Here is a 13,541-nt window from a genome sequence, read left to right on the forward strand (position 1 = left end):
AATAGTAGTGCAGGAAGCTTGCAGAAATAGAGAGGGTCTGTCCTTCTTTGCCGTTGCTTCCTCCTAGCAGCTTTTGACATGCAGCTGGTGGGAGGTCTGACAAACCGAACGAGGCAGGCAGCAAAAATTCCGCCCCTATTAGTTAGAATCACTGATCCCTGCCTGAAGATTATCTTTCCCAGTTTGCTTTTTTTTTTTTGGGGGGGGGGGGGACCTTTTTTCTTATCATGGTATCTGGCCAATACACATGATGATCTCGTGTTATTTCAAGCTTTACAACCGTGCTCGTTGAGCAAAGATTCAGGAGGGGCTGGCTACAGCTCAGAAGAAAGAAAACAAGAACAGAAGCTGGCACCGCAGTTCCAAAGTCAACAAAACTATCACGAAATAATTGCGTTCTGGAGCACGGAGGGAAAGGGCGTACACACACAACCGCACAAATCTCTCTTTCAAGCATGGCATAAAAAATAGTCAGTTGCACTTTGTAGCTCAGTTGCACTTTGTAGCAGGCTTCTGGAGCGGAAGGTCAGTTTTGTTTTATATTCCTCGATGCTTGCTGGTTTTGCTGTTTGCTTTAACGTGTGTGTGTGTGTGTGCGCGCGCGCGCGCGCGCATTGGAACCGACTCTTTGGGTGCTGTGGGTGAGGGGTTATTTTCATTGGGTTTAGCACCCCCAATAATTTTGAAAAGTTGGCTCCTATGTGTGTGTGTGTCCCTCTCTGGTTTGATGATCTCCTAATAACATCCAACACCTAACCCTATTATTTCTGTCCTTAGCTTAGCGGAGGCTTCCACTACGACAAAATCACTGCAAATACACAGGGAAACAAAAAAGTTGTGCTAAGGATGGCCTTAAGGCTTAAAATGAGCGCACTGATGGCATAAACCCGAGACTAAACTCTGTATAAACTACATACTAGAGAATCCCTGTGTTTTTGTTCATTGTATAAAGAAACAATTCTAGGAACACGGTGCCCAATTAACTTTCTTAAGCCATTTAGAGCTGGTTATTGTTTCTTTGTCTTGTTTAACACTGTTGCATTTAAAAATTGTGTTCCTGTAGATACTAATGGGCAGCGAGAGATGGTCCAGGAGGAAGTACCGGAGCCCAAGTTTGATTTTTCAATCCAGGCTACTTTTTTTTCTTCTCTGAAACTTCAGATGCTCCCGTTCTCTACCCCCAATGTGCCTGCACTTTTCCGCCAGATAATAAAAAGGAGTTTTTGTGATTTCTAGAGAGACTCCAAAGGCGTTTAGCGCTCCGCGTCTGCGGAGTAATGGAGAAAAAGGACAAACGGAACGGACCGCGAGTTTGGCAGGTTCGGTTCTGCACGGCGCGGCTACTGAAAGCGTGATGGTGGCCAAAGGCTGCTCGCTGTTATTCCTTCCCATTATCTCCTTGCAAAGTTCAAGTCTGGGCATGGATATTTTCGGCAAAGGGGAGAACTTTTCGAATCTTACCACAAGCTCCTTACTGCGACTAGGCTTGAGCGATGTGGGAGCTGCAGGGGCCAACGCTTCCGAGATCGTTAACTGGACCACGGATGCAGAAAACCTCACGGACCTCTCTTCCGAGAGCAGGGTGGCTTCCCCAGAAAAAAACTGGCCAGCCCTGCTGACCGTCGCAGTCATTGTGGTCACCATTGCTGGAAATATACTTCTCATTATGGCTGTGTTGTTGGAGAAAAAGCTCCAGAATGCCACCAATTATTTTCTGATGTCACTTGCCATAGCTGATATACTGCTGGGGTTTCTTGTCATGCCTGTGTCCATGTTAAACATACTGTATGGTGAGTATTCCTGCAAAGTGTACCAATTAGTCTGACAAAACTGAACCCGTGTGTGTGTGTGTGAGAGGTTATTATATACTATATGCGACTGTTAGGTTGTCTTCTAGGCAAAGGGAAATGACCTTTCTGATCATTTCTGTCCTATAAGAAAGCTTTTACATAGATATTAAACATCTTAATAACGATGTTTCTGAATCAAGCCATGCAATATGCCAGTATGGAACTTACCTGTAGAGGACAGTAATGAGACTCAGGGCCAGATGCGCAAAGCGATGCTTCTTGCTGTATTCTGTATCCAAATGAAAGTATTTTGCACATCTGGCCCCAGATGTGTTGAGTTCTCTTTAAAGGCGTGTTTAAAATGGACATAATAATGAATTTAAATGCAAAATTTCTAATACGGCAATGGTCTCAATAGACTGATGTCTAGAACACTGTGTCTTCAACAAACAAACCATAGGTGTGCTTTGTGAGTGCGTGAGTGTGTGTGTGTGTGTGTGTGTGTGTGTGTGAGAGAGAGAGAGAGAGAGAGAGAGAGCATTTCTATATCTACCCAAATACATATATGTATGTTTTGTGTATACATATACAGATCTATATTTTTAGCTGTTGCAAAGTGAAACACGCCTGCCCCTAAGCAGGTAACGAATTGTTTTCACCTCGTAAGCAATGACTCAATATGTTTGGTAAAAAATCTGCGTCTACGGAAATGTTTGTTTTTAAGAAAAGTCTCTGAGAATAGTTTGTGATACAATTGTTGGTGCGATACTGGGAGGCGGGGGAGGGGCAGGAAAGTAGGAGCAGCAGAGTAAAGCTATAGCCCCCACCCCATAAATGCAGCTGCTGCTCTACTTGAAAAACATACTGACTTGAGAACAAGAGTGCAAGGAAAATCCCCAGACTGCGTTTAAAGGACCCACTCCAGCGATAGGAGGTCTCACCTGCCCCCTCCGATCTGTCATACTTAGCCTCTCCCACAAAACAAAAGCTCGTGACGCCCACACACACAACTTGTTAACATTCTCAAAAAGGCTCAGTTTTAAATGAGTGCAGAGATGCATTACAAGGTAGCTTTTGCCTGAAAATTTAAAGCCAAAATACACATCAAGTTTTTGTGTGTGTGTGTGTGTGTGTGTGTGTGTGTGTGTGTGTGTGTGTGTGTGTGTGTGTGACGTTTTTAGCATGCATAAATGCGTTTTTATTCATTTAAAAATAATTGAAAATATGACAGCATTTTTAAACAGCCATTTACTTATGACACATTAGAACTAACCTAGCAAATAATTTGCTTTTCTTTGTCCATGAAATAGATTTTCCGTGTTTGTTGCCCTTGGTTTTGTCCAATGAGACCCTCTAATCTGCGGCTGTTCATATTGCATTGACAGTGAATATACCGGCTCTTAATATTTTTGCATATGATGCTCTGTTTTCATTCATCCTAACTTTCTTTAGTAAAAAAAAGTCAGAAAAGATATTCATCTCACCAGGATAACTTGGTAGATACAGAGAACAGTTAAAAACTGATTGAATGATAGACAATAGAGAATAGTGGTAAATGGAGATCTCTTTGAGAACAGAAGAGCTAACAGTGGACTGCCTCAGAAATCAGTCCTGGGGTCAATCTGCTCAATGTTTTCAAAACTGGTATTGCAGAAGGATATTTAGTAAATATTTGCTTTTTTTTTTGTATATGACACAAGGACCTGAAAAAATGGACATTCCTTAGTACAGTGGAATTCATTCCAAGTCTTTGAGAGCGATCAATGGGTTTGGTGTTCAGGATATCCTTAATGAATATGCATGAAGGAGATTTGCATACATCAGAAGCAGTAGGCATGTAAATCTCTCTAGTGTGTATTCATTAGGAAACCCTGAAAACCTGACCCATTGGCAGCCCTCATATCTGATAATATGTGTAAACTGCTCTGTTGCTGCTATGAAGGGTGGTATAGAAACATAAACATGATCTTGAAACAGTACAGCAATCAGCAAAAAAAAGGAGGTAAAATACCTCACGTGACCGAGATGTATGAAAAACAGTGATTTACACACCATTTTTTCAAGGAGAAAAGATTGGAGGTAGACTTATATTATCCAATAATTGGGCATCAATTCTCATCGGTGTATTAAATTAGACTGCTACACCCAGATTGCTCAAGACCCCTGAGGCAGGCCTTAGGGCCGAAACACGGCCGTGTCGGGTCGCTTTTAATCCAAATAAAGTTTTTTTTTGGTATCCTCCTTGGTTTTTTCCTCAGTGTTTTTCCTACTTGAAACAGTACAACCAGATGAGAAGGCAGTGGTCAAAGCTAGATGATTGGTAAAGTGTTTGCAGAGAGGCATAACTGGTAGAAAAAAGATGGCAGTACTTTCTCTGAAATAGTTATGGGTGAAAGTTCTCATGAGGTAGTTTGCTCAGTTCTGTAGACTGTACCTCCAAAAAGAATATATCAAGATTACAAGCAGTCTGGAAGTATACTACAAAATGGTACACCCCCAGAATCTATATAGTGTGACTTAAGTTGCATGTGCAAATCCAGTCGTATTCTGGATTTGCATGTGCCAACATAGTTAACAAGCCAATCAGCATTGATAATTGCCAATTACCAAACAATTATTGACACTAATTGGCATTAATTCAAATTTATGCACAGAACAGTCTAAGCATATTCTATAACGTCATGAACGTAAATTCTAACTCGCATAGTTGAAAAGGGGGCATGGCCACAAGCGTGGAATGGGCGGGTTATGGGCATTTCTAAAATCTATGCATGTTGTTATAGAATACATCCGATCTGCGCCTAATTTAGACATTGGCATTTACTTTGCATAACTGCCTTTGACTAAATTTAGTCATGCAAATGGGTACTAGGTGTATTCTATAAACCATGTGGAAGTTTTGGAGTATTCGATAAAGTGCGCCTAAATTTAGGTATAGTTTGTAGAATACGCCTAGGTGTATTTCATTTCAGCACTGATTTTTTTAGTCATGATATATAGAATCTAGTCCATACTGTCTGCATCAAAAGCCATCTGAAATGAGAGTTAAAGGACATAAATGTAGCTCACCATTCTGTATATTACAATGACATTTTACTATTGTTACACTCCTGCTTATTTTCAAAGGAGAAGGGCACCCATCTTCCGACACAAATCGGGAGATGGCCGGCCTTCTCCTACGGCTGGCCAAATCAGTATAATCGAAAGCCAATTTTGGCTGGCTTCAACTGCTTTCTGTCGCAGGGCCAGCCAAAGTTCAAGGGGGCGTGTTGGCAGTGTACCAAAGATGGGACGGGGCGTGGTTAAGAGATGGCCGGCCTCGGCCAATAATAGAAACAAGAAGGCCGGCTCTGACGAGCACCTGGCCGGCTTTACTTGCTCTATTTATTTTTAGGACCAAGCCTCAAAAAAGTTCCCCAACTGACCAGATGACCACCGGAGGGAATCGGGGATCACCTCCCCTTACTCCCCCAGTGGTCACTAACCCCCTCCCACCCAAAAAAAATATATATAAACATTTTTGTGCCAGCCTCTATGCCAGCCTCAAATGTCATACTCAGCTCCATCATAGCACTATGCAGATCCCTGGAGCAGTTTTTAGTGGGTACTGCAGTGCACTTCAGGCAGGCGGACCCAGGCCCATCCCCCCCTACCTGTTACATTTGTGGTGGTAAATGTGAGCCCTCCAAAATCCACTGTACCCACATGTAGGTGCCTCCCGTTAGCCTTTAAGGGCTATGGTAGTGTTGTACAGTTGTGGGTAGTGGGTTTGGGGGTTTGGGGGGGGGGCTTAGTACACAAGGTAAGGGAGCTATGCACCTGGGATCAATTTGTGAAGTCCACTGCAGTGCCCTCTAGGGTACCCAGTTGGTGTCCTGGCATGTCAGGGAGACCACTGCACTAGAAATGCTGGCTCCTCCCATGACCAAATAGCTTGGATTTGGCAGGTTTTGAGATGGCCGCCATTAGTTTCCATTATCGGCAAACACCAATGTCGGCAATCTCTAATGCTGGCGATCTCTAAGTGTGGCCCAAATGTTGAGATTTGGCCGGCCCCGACCGTATTATCGAAACAAAAGATGGCCGGCCATCTTGTTTCGACAATATGGTTGGCTCCGCCCCTTCCCAGGGCCGGCCCCAGAGATGGCCACCCTTATAGATGGCCGCCCCTGTTCAATTATGCCCCTCACTGTCACTAAAGTGTAAGCTCTTTCCCCAGGATTCTATATACGGCACCATAATTTCCACAAAAAAATCGAAGCATATTCTATAACAATGTGCATGACTTGATTGGTTAACTAGCTAATCAGCGCAGTTAATTGGATGTTAACAGGCAATTAGTACTAATTGGTATTAATTAAGATTTACACGCACAACTCGCTAAGCATATTCTGTAACGTGGTATGCCTAAATTCTAAGTCTGACTTCCCTCAGTTCCATCAACTGTCCCAGACTCTCACAACCCATCGCAGCCCACTACCTGAATGGAGAAGCTCCTTGACGTGAGAGAAAATTCACAATGCCCACCAACCGTAGGAAAGGAAATGCTTCCACCCTATTTTGCAGGTTTTTACACCACCATCTCCGAGCCAACCCCACTCTCTTAGAAAATGCAACTTCAAGATATGGTCTGCCCACCATGCAAATGAACCTCCAGAGACCAAAGTTGAGTTGATTTGCTGAAGAACTCTTGGCTGATTTGCTGGAGAACCCTTGGAAGACGAGCTGCAAGGCTGTGAATATTTTTTTTTAACTGAGAGTTTATTTAGTTACAGATATAATTGTCCCAATACCTGCTTTTAGACTTCACCTTCATTGTTAATCTAGAGGGAAGTGCGCTTTTTGAATTTGCCTCTCTAGGTATGTATTATAAGTAGAAACTTTCTTTGAGATGTTTCCACCAACACTGGTAACTCTTGAGTATTATTATGCCCACTTTTCACATATAGGGTTCCTTTTACAAAGCTGCGCTAACATTTAGCAACATGCTAAGGAGGTGATTCCGTATTTGGCACCTAAAAAAATCAGCATTGAAACCAGTGCTGACTAAGCATATTCTAAAATTGGCACCTAGATTTAGGCACCAATTATAAAGTATGCTTAGTTGATATTTTAGCACCTAAAAACTATAGACTCCTTAAGCGGCGGTAAGCCCGATGCGGGCTTACCGCTCGCTATACAGGGAGTACCGCCGGGCTGCTAAAGCAGCCCTGGTGGTACTTCCCATCCCCAGTCATTTCTGGCACTACAAAAACGCATTTATTTTTGTAGCGCCGGAGTGTACCCGGTGGTAATTGAGCAGTGCCGCGCACTGCCTGGTTACTGCTGGGTTAACGCAGGAGCCCTTACCACCACCTCAATGGGTGGCGTAAAGGGCTTCCCCCTAAAATGGATGCACAGCAAGTGCTTTACTTTCCGCACGGACATTTCCTGCAAGAAAGGCGAGACTTCCCTTTTAGCAGCTGCGGTAAAAGAGGGCCTCGGCATGCGTGTAAAATATGCACCGATACCAGTGCTGGCCCCCTTTTGCCGCAGCTTGGTAAAAGGGGCCATATGTGCATCCATTTACATCAATGAAAACATGGCATAAATCTTGGCACATAGATTTAGGCGCACTGGGCCATATTCTCTAACTGCGCCCGTAAATTTCAGAACATCCATAAAACACCCATTTCTCTGCCGATAACCACATCCCTTTTTGCCTTGTGTGCATTGGAAGTTCTGCGCACTTTGTTACAGAATATGCTTAGCGAGTTGTGCGCATAAATTCTAATCAGTGCCAATTAGTGCTCATTATTGCTTGTTAGCTGTTATCGATGCTGATTAACTCGTTAAGCCAATTAAGTTGTGCACCTTGTTATAGAACCCAAACTAATTTCAGCGCGGATCTCTAGGCGTGCTATATAGAATCAGGGGGTAAATGCAAAGAAGCCCATTCTATTTCTGTGGGCTTCTTCACATTCATCTCACCGCTAATGGTAGTGCAGATTTGTAAAAGGAGCCCATAGTTTGCTGCACAAAGCTCTTTTTATATTCTAATTCCACCCTTTCAAGCATAAAAGTTTCTGAGTATGTCTGACATGTATTTGCATGGTTCCTATATGATTTTAATGTATGTTACTTTTTAATCTCTGCATGTTCCATAGTTTGTATGGCTTTTATTTTATTTTTGTTACATTTGTACCCTGCGCTTTCCCACTCATAGCAGGTTCAATGCAGCTTACATATTATATACAGGTACTTATTTGTACCTGGGGCAATGGAGGGTTAAGTGACTTGCCCAGAGTCACAAGGAGCTGCCTGTGCCTGCAGTGGGAATCGAACCCAGTTCCCCAGGACCAAAGTCCGCCACACTAACCACTAGGCCACTCCTCCACTTTATATGATTTATATCATCATTATCATTTTTAATTATTTATATATTTATGTTTTTATTGAATTATAATACATGACCTTAGTATTATTGCTCTGCCCAACAGTTCTGACTCTGATGCAGCCTTCTGGCGAAACATGGCCATGTCAGGCATGTATGATTGTTTGAATTAAAATCTTTGCTTTTTGACCGTCTATATCAGGGGCGTAGCCAGACTTCAGTGGGAGGGGGGTCCAGAGTCCGAGGTGAGGGGGCACATTTTAGCCCCCCCCCCCGGCACTGCTGACCCCCCTGCCGCCACCACCACCACCACCACCACCACCTTTGACCCCCCGCGGCGCCAACTCTTTCGACCCCCCTTCCCGCACTCTGCCAACCCTTCCCCGCTGCCAACGACAGGTACCTTTGCTGGCAGGGGTCCTCAACCCCCACCAGCCAAAGTCCTCTTCTCTGGTGCGGCCATGTTGCTGATCTGCAAGGCTTCTGTTTCTGTGAGTCTGGCGCTGGAGAAGAGAACTTCGGCTGGCGGGGGTTGGGGACCCCCGCCAACAAAGGTATCTGATGGCAGCAGGGGAGGGTTGGTGGCAGGAGGGGGGGGTCAAAGGGGTTGACAGTGGGGGGGCAGGACCAAATCTACGGGTGCCAATGCAGCTACGCCCCTGGTCTATATTTGTGGATCTACTGTTTGTACTACCCCTGAATACATGGGTGCCAACATTTCCAGATTATTGGAGGTGCCAAAAACAACATACTAAATTACTGCTCTCTGGACGCAAGGAAAAACCTTGCTCAATATTGGGGGTGCTCAGCATTGATTGGCACCCACAGAGCTGGCTGCTCTGCCTGAATAACTACCAGTATGCCAGAAATCCAAAATTAGCATTTAATAAGTAGTGCAGGCCAGAGAGCTTACAAAAGTACTACTTATTATTTTCTGTAACGTTACTAGATATACAAGCATTGCAGTATCACGTCAGTAATTACAGTTAGAGTTTTAAAAAGTAAAGATGTGCAAGCAATATATAATTTAATCTTTCTAAAGTCAGAGAACCTAATATTTAAATCTCCATCTATATATAATTTGCTACAGTTCTCAGTTGGTCAGAATACGTAGTGATTGATTTCAGAGCCATATGCCTTCCTTTCTGTCTCGCATCAGAAAGCATGCTTTAGAAATGTTAAGGAAGAAACTCTTTGTAAATGATTTGTGTCATTTTCCCCCAGATTCTATATATGGTGCCCAAATTAGTGCATGTTGCCAAGATGTGCGCACAAATTAATTGGTTAATGAGCTCTTAGCCATCGATAATTGGATGCCAACAACCGATTTTTATTAGCACATTAAAATTTACACATGCATCTGGCTGCACATTATTCTATAGGCAGGGCACTTAACTCCCACAGTGCATTTCTCAAAAGGGGTGTGGCCATGGGAGGGGCATGGCTGTGTCGGAGCATTCCAAAAAGTTATGTGCATAGTTATAGAATATTGGGTAAGCCTGCCTAACTTGGGCGCCAGCATTTACACCAGGTTTCAGCCGGCATACGTCTGGTGCCCAAAGTTAGGTATATATACATGCATGTATACCAAATATGTGCCTAAGCATTATTCTATAACAAAATGTATATCTTATATAGCACATATTTTACAGATGCGTATACTCATGGGTGTGGTCTGGGTGGAACACAGAAAGGGAGCACAATTATGTGCGTAACTCGCAGAATGCTGTAAGTTACATGCACATCTCTGGAACCTAGGTGCACTCACTCACACCAGCTCTGTGACTGGTGTGCTTATTCCTAAGTGCATACGTGCATATATACCCTGTTCTGCCCTCTCACTGGGTAATTGGCCTGCAGTGTAAACCAGAGTATAGAACATCGCTGTGAGAAAACTCAGAACTCTTGAACCAAAATCTTCTTTAATGCAGTAATTAAACAAGGAAAAATAACTTACAGTTCAGTTGTGCTAGACAAGAGTTTTTGCCTTGCAAACTGGGAGTCTGTTCTCGACAAGCTCTCTCTCCATGCAAGAGAGAAGCTGGGAGGAATTCAACAACATGCTGAGAGTAATGCTGTTTATACTTTTACATGGGTGAAATCTTGATAGAGACGCAGTAACTTGAAAGGATCATACCACAGAGTACAGCATAGGCAATTTCAGTTCACAGAGGAGCTATGGTGCAGATTAACTCTTACAGACCCAACTGAGAGAGAAGGGGGGAAGCAACTTGCCCAGCAAGCTTAGAGCTTCTTTTACAAAGCCGCACTAGTCATTCCCATGTGGCAAATGAGAGGAAGCCCATAGAAATTGAATGAGCTTCCTTTCATTTGCCGCACAGGGAATCGGCAGCGCAGCTTTGTAAAAGAGGCCCTTAGAGAACAAGGCAAGCCAATAGAAAGAGTCCCATCAGTCTCAGAGAACTAGACATGTACTCTGAAATAGCCTATTACAGAGATTTACAGGATTGCAGGTATTTGTAGTGTTATTATATATCCTATCATCTGCGTCCATGCAAATAGAGGCAGAACACACCCTGGTACACTAGTATTCTATAAAGGAACTTAAGTGCCTATGATCATTATAGAATATACACCTCCAAGCTGTCCAGTTGTAGAATTATCCCCCACATGCAAATAAACCATGGATTGCTACGTCATCTTGCCTCTGTGTGGGTGATAGTATGCATGCTGTTCATGTGTTGCAATAGGTACACAAATTCCCCATAATTCTATAAGCTTGTGCACTCAAATTTCTGACTAGCACTCAAATTTGCACACGCAAGTTATAGAATAAGGTTGGATGTGCACATAACGTAATTCAATAATTGGCTGTTAATTGGATTACGGTCTAAGGACCAGAACTGTTTTTTATAGGAGAAGATGGGGAATGAAGGCTTTATGACAATGGGCTGTTGAAGTACGGAAGAGGCTACCATCAGAGATAGGAAAATATTATTATATTTGGCCTTTAGGAATGCCCTGAAAATTTATTATCCAGATTTTAAAATTTGATTTTATGTGTTTGTGAGGGAGTAGCAGAACACTGCCCCTCACCCTTAAGAAGGATCCCTCAGGTACTGTTGTTGCAGGAATTGATGCATGAATTTATGATACTTCAGGAGTCAGACAGCACACACCAGAATGAGAGAGAAATCTTCTTTATTTGCCAGCAAACACAGTAGGACATCAGTTCTAGCTCTTTTCTTCTCTTTCTCAGCTCTCTTTGTCTCTCTCTCAGCTCTCTGTGTCTTTCTCTCAGCTGCTTCTCTTCTTATGCTGTCTTCTCCTTCTTCTGTCTGTTCCTTCTGTCCTTCTCTTTCTTCTGAGCTCCTTCTGACGTAAACTGCTTCTTCTCCCACTTAAATACAGTTCTATCTAGCCTAGCCTAGCCCCCTTACTCTCCAATTGGTTAAGGAATAGATTGATTACCTTGCCTCAACCAATCAGCTCTATACAAATATCAGTTACATAGGTTCCAGACATCCTAAACTGACCTGTGACCTGGGGCCCCTTACACCAGACATTTGGGCTCCAGTCTCTTACATGTTATTATGATTGATTTCTCATATTCCTAGTACTAACTGCTAACTAAACTCTGGTATTCATTAAAGGGGTCAAGGGCCAATCTTACTTAATAGCATACATATCAGGTTATTACTTTCAAGACCATTTCTACATTTTACCTATAATTAATCAAGGAGAAGAGAGCTGACTAGTCCTGACCTCTTTCACCTATCAGCTTATACATTGAACCAGCCAGAACTGCAGATAACTTAAAACACATGTTGGCCTCTTCACTGCAGTCCTTGCTTGACCTCTTAAACAGCAGACAAAGAGTAATACAGAATTTAACAGACATTCTACACAGAATTATTAATTTACACAGAATACAGCATATTCTAAAGTAAGCATCCTTATAAGACATATTCTACATACTTATAATGGTCTATATATCTATATCTAAGCTATCTCCTTATAACAAAATCTACATATCAAGAACTTCTGAAATTATTTCAGCTTTAAACTACAGTATGCCTAACAGTATACAGATGTTGAGCTAGCATTCATCATTCACAAGGGTGAAAGAAATTCCTGTCTCTGACCTTTCTAACCTTTTGCTCGGCAAGCTAGACATTGAGTAATTAACCTGAACCATCTGGCATTCCTTCACTGTACTTGCAAAACTGAGAATTTAAAATAGTATTTGAGCACCTTTAAACAGAATTAACCCTTAATATGATTTCTTATATATATTATGCCCATGGCTGCCTCATTCCCCCCTTTGAGACTAAAATCAGCTTATGCAGAGATAAGTCTCACAACTCAAACTCTGGAGATTATAGTGATCCTAACTAGGAATAGACTTATGAACCACCATTACCCTACTTGTTAAGGTTCGACGGCATACTGCCGAAGCACATGAGGCCAGGAAACAAAACAACAACCCTGCTAGAACTAAGACTATTAGGGAAATGAACAAGGGACGTATCCAGGAGGTCAATGACCACCACCAGGAGGTAAGGTCTAATCCTCCTCGGTAATCCTCCACATTGAGGCTGGCCAACTGTAGGACTTTATCCATGGCATGCCTAACTACATGCGTCCTATTTATGACAATAGTACAGCACTCTGAAGAATTTAGCACTGTGCAGAGGCCACCCTGGGCTGCAAAGAGATAGTCAAGACCCATACGGTTATACCGAGAAACTATACTTAATTCATTAATTTGATCCTGCAATGCATTGACTACCACGTTCAGCTCATGAACTAGAACATGAAGTAGGGATTGAAGTCTCCGGGTAGCCATACCTAGTTCAGTAATACCCGCTACCGGGCCCCCAATTGGAATCCAGGCCGTAGCAGAAAGGGCTACAAGTCTCTTTTTAGTCAGAGGATAAGTAGAGTTAATATACTGGAGGGCTAATTCAATCGCCTCATCCTCTGTGGCAACGGAGGAGGGTAAAGACAAGGCCTCTCGCTTAGAGCGGTGCGGGGATGGTGGTTTGAGAAGAGGAATAACTTTAGGAAAATAATTCAAAGTTACCAATACACAAAAATCATATGTGGGGGGAAGAATCATGTGGAGGACATTATCACAGAGCCAGTAATGACCAAGGAGAGGGCGACGAAAGTTCCCAATAAATGTAGGCACAGGATGGAGATTAGGATGCCCATAATGCGAGCCCCTATCCCAGGGGGAACGAAGAAGAAATGGAGACTTTGTACACCATAGGTGCCAATCCCCAATTGTAACAGACCGCTCATATGATGCAACCCCTTCATACCCCGGGGACTTATGAAAGTAGAAAATAGGATGGGACACTATAGTCTTCTCAGTAGTATAGTTAGGAGCCAGATAATCACCTTGGTCATAA

At 43.0% G+C, this 13,541-nt stretch overlaps 1 protein-coding gene across 1 annotated transcript in view; it reads left to right on the forward strand.

Annotated features, from left to right (window-relative positions):
- Positions 1–277: 277 nt before the first annotated feature.
- HTR2A (5-hydroxytryptamine receptor 2A) overlaps positions 278–13,541 on the forward strand; it is a 56,228-nt gene continuing 42,964 nt past the window's right edge. The window contains exons 1-2 of the mRNA XM_030200497.1: positions 278–525; positions 1,064–1,790. Coding sequence (XP_030056357.1) covers positions 1,355–1,790 — 436 coding nt within the window. The 5' untranslated portion in view covers positions 278–525; positions 1,064–1,354. The remainder of the gene's footprint in view (positions 526–1,063; positions 1,791–13,541) is intronic.

Source organism: Microcaecilia unicolor, chromosome 4 (assembly GCF_901765095.1).
Source record: "Microcaecilia unicolor chromosome 4, aMicUni1.1, whole genome shotgun sequence".
Taxonomy (NCBI): domain Eukaryota; kingdom Metazoa; phylum Chordata; class Amphibia; order Gymnophiona; family Siphonopidae; genus Microcaecilia; species Microcaecilia unicolor.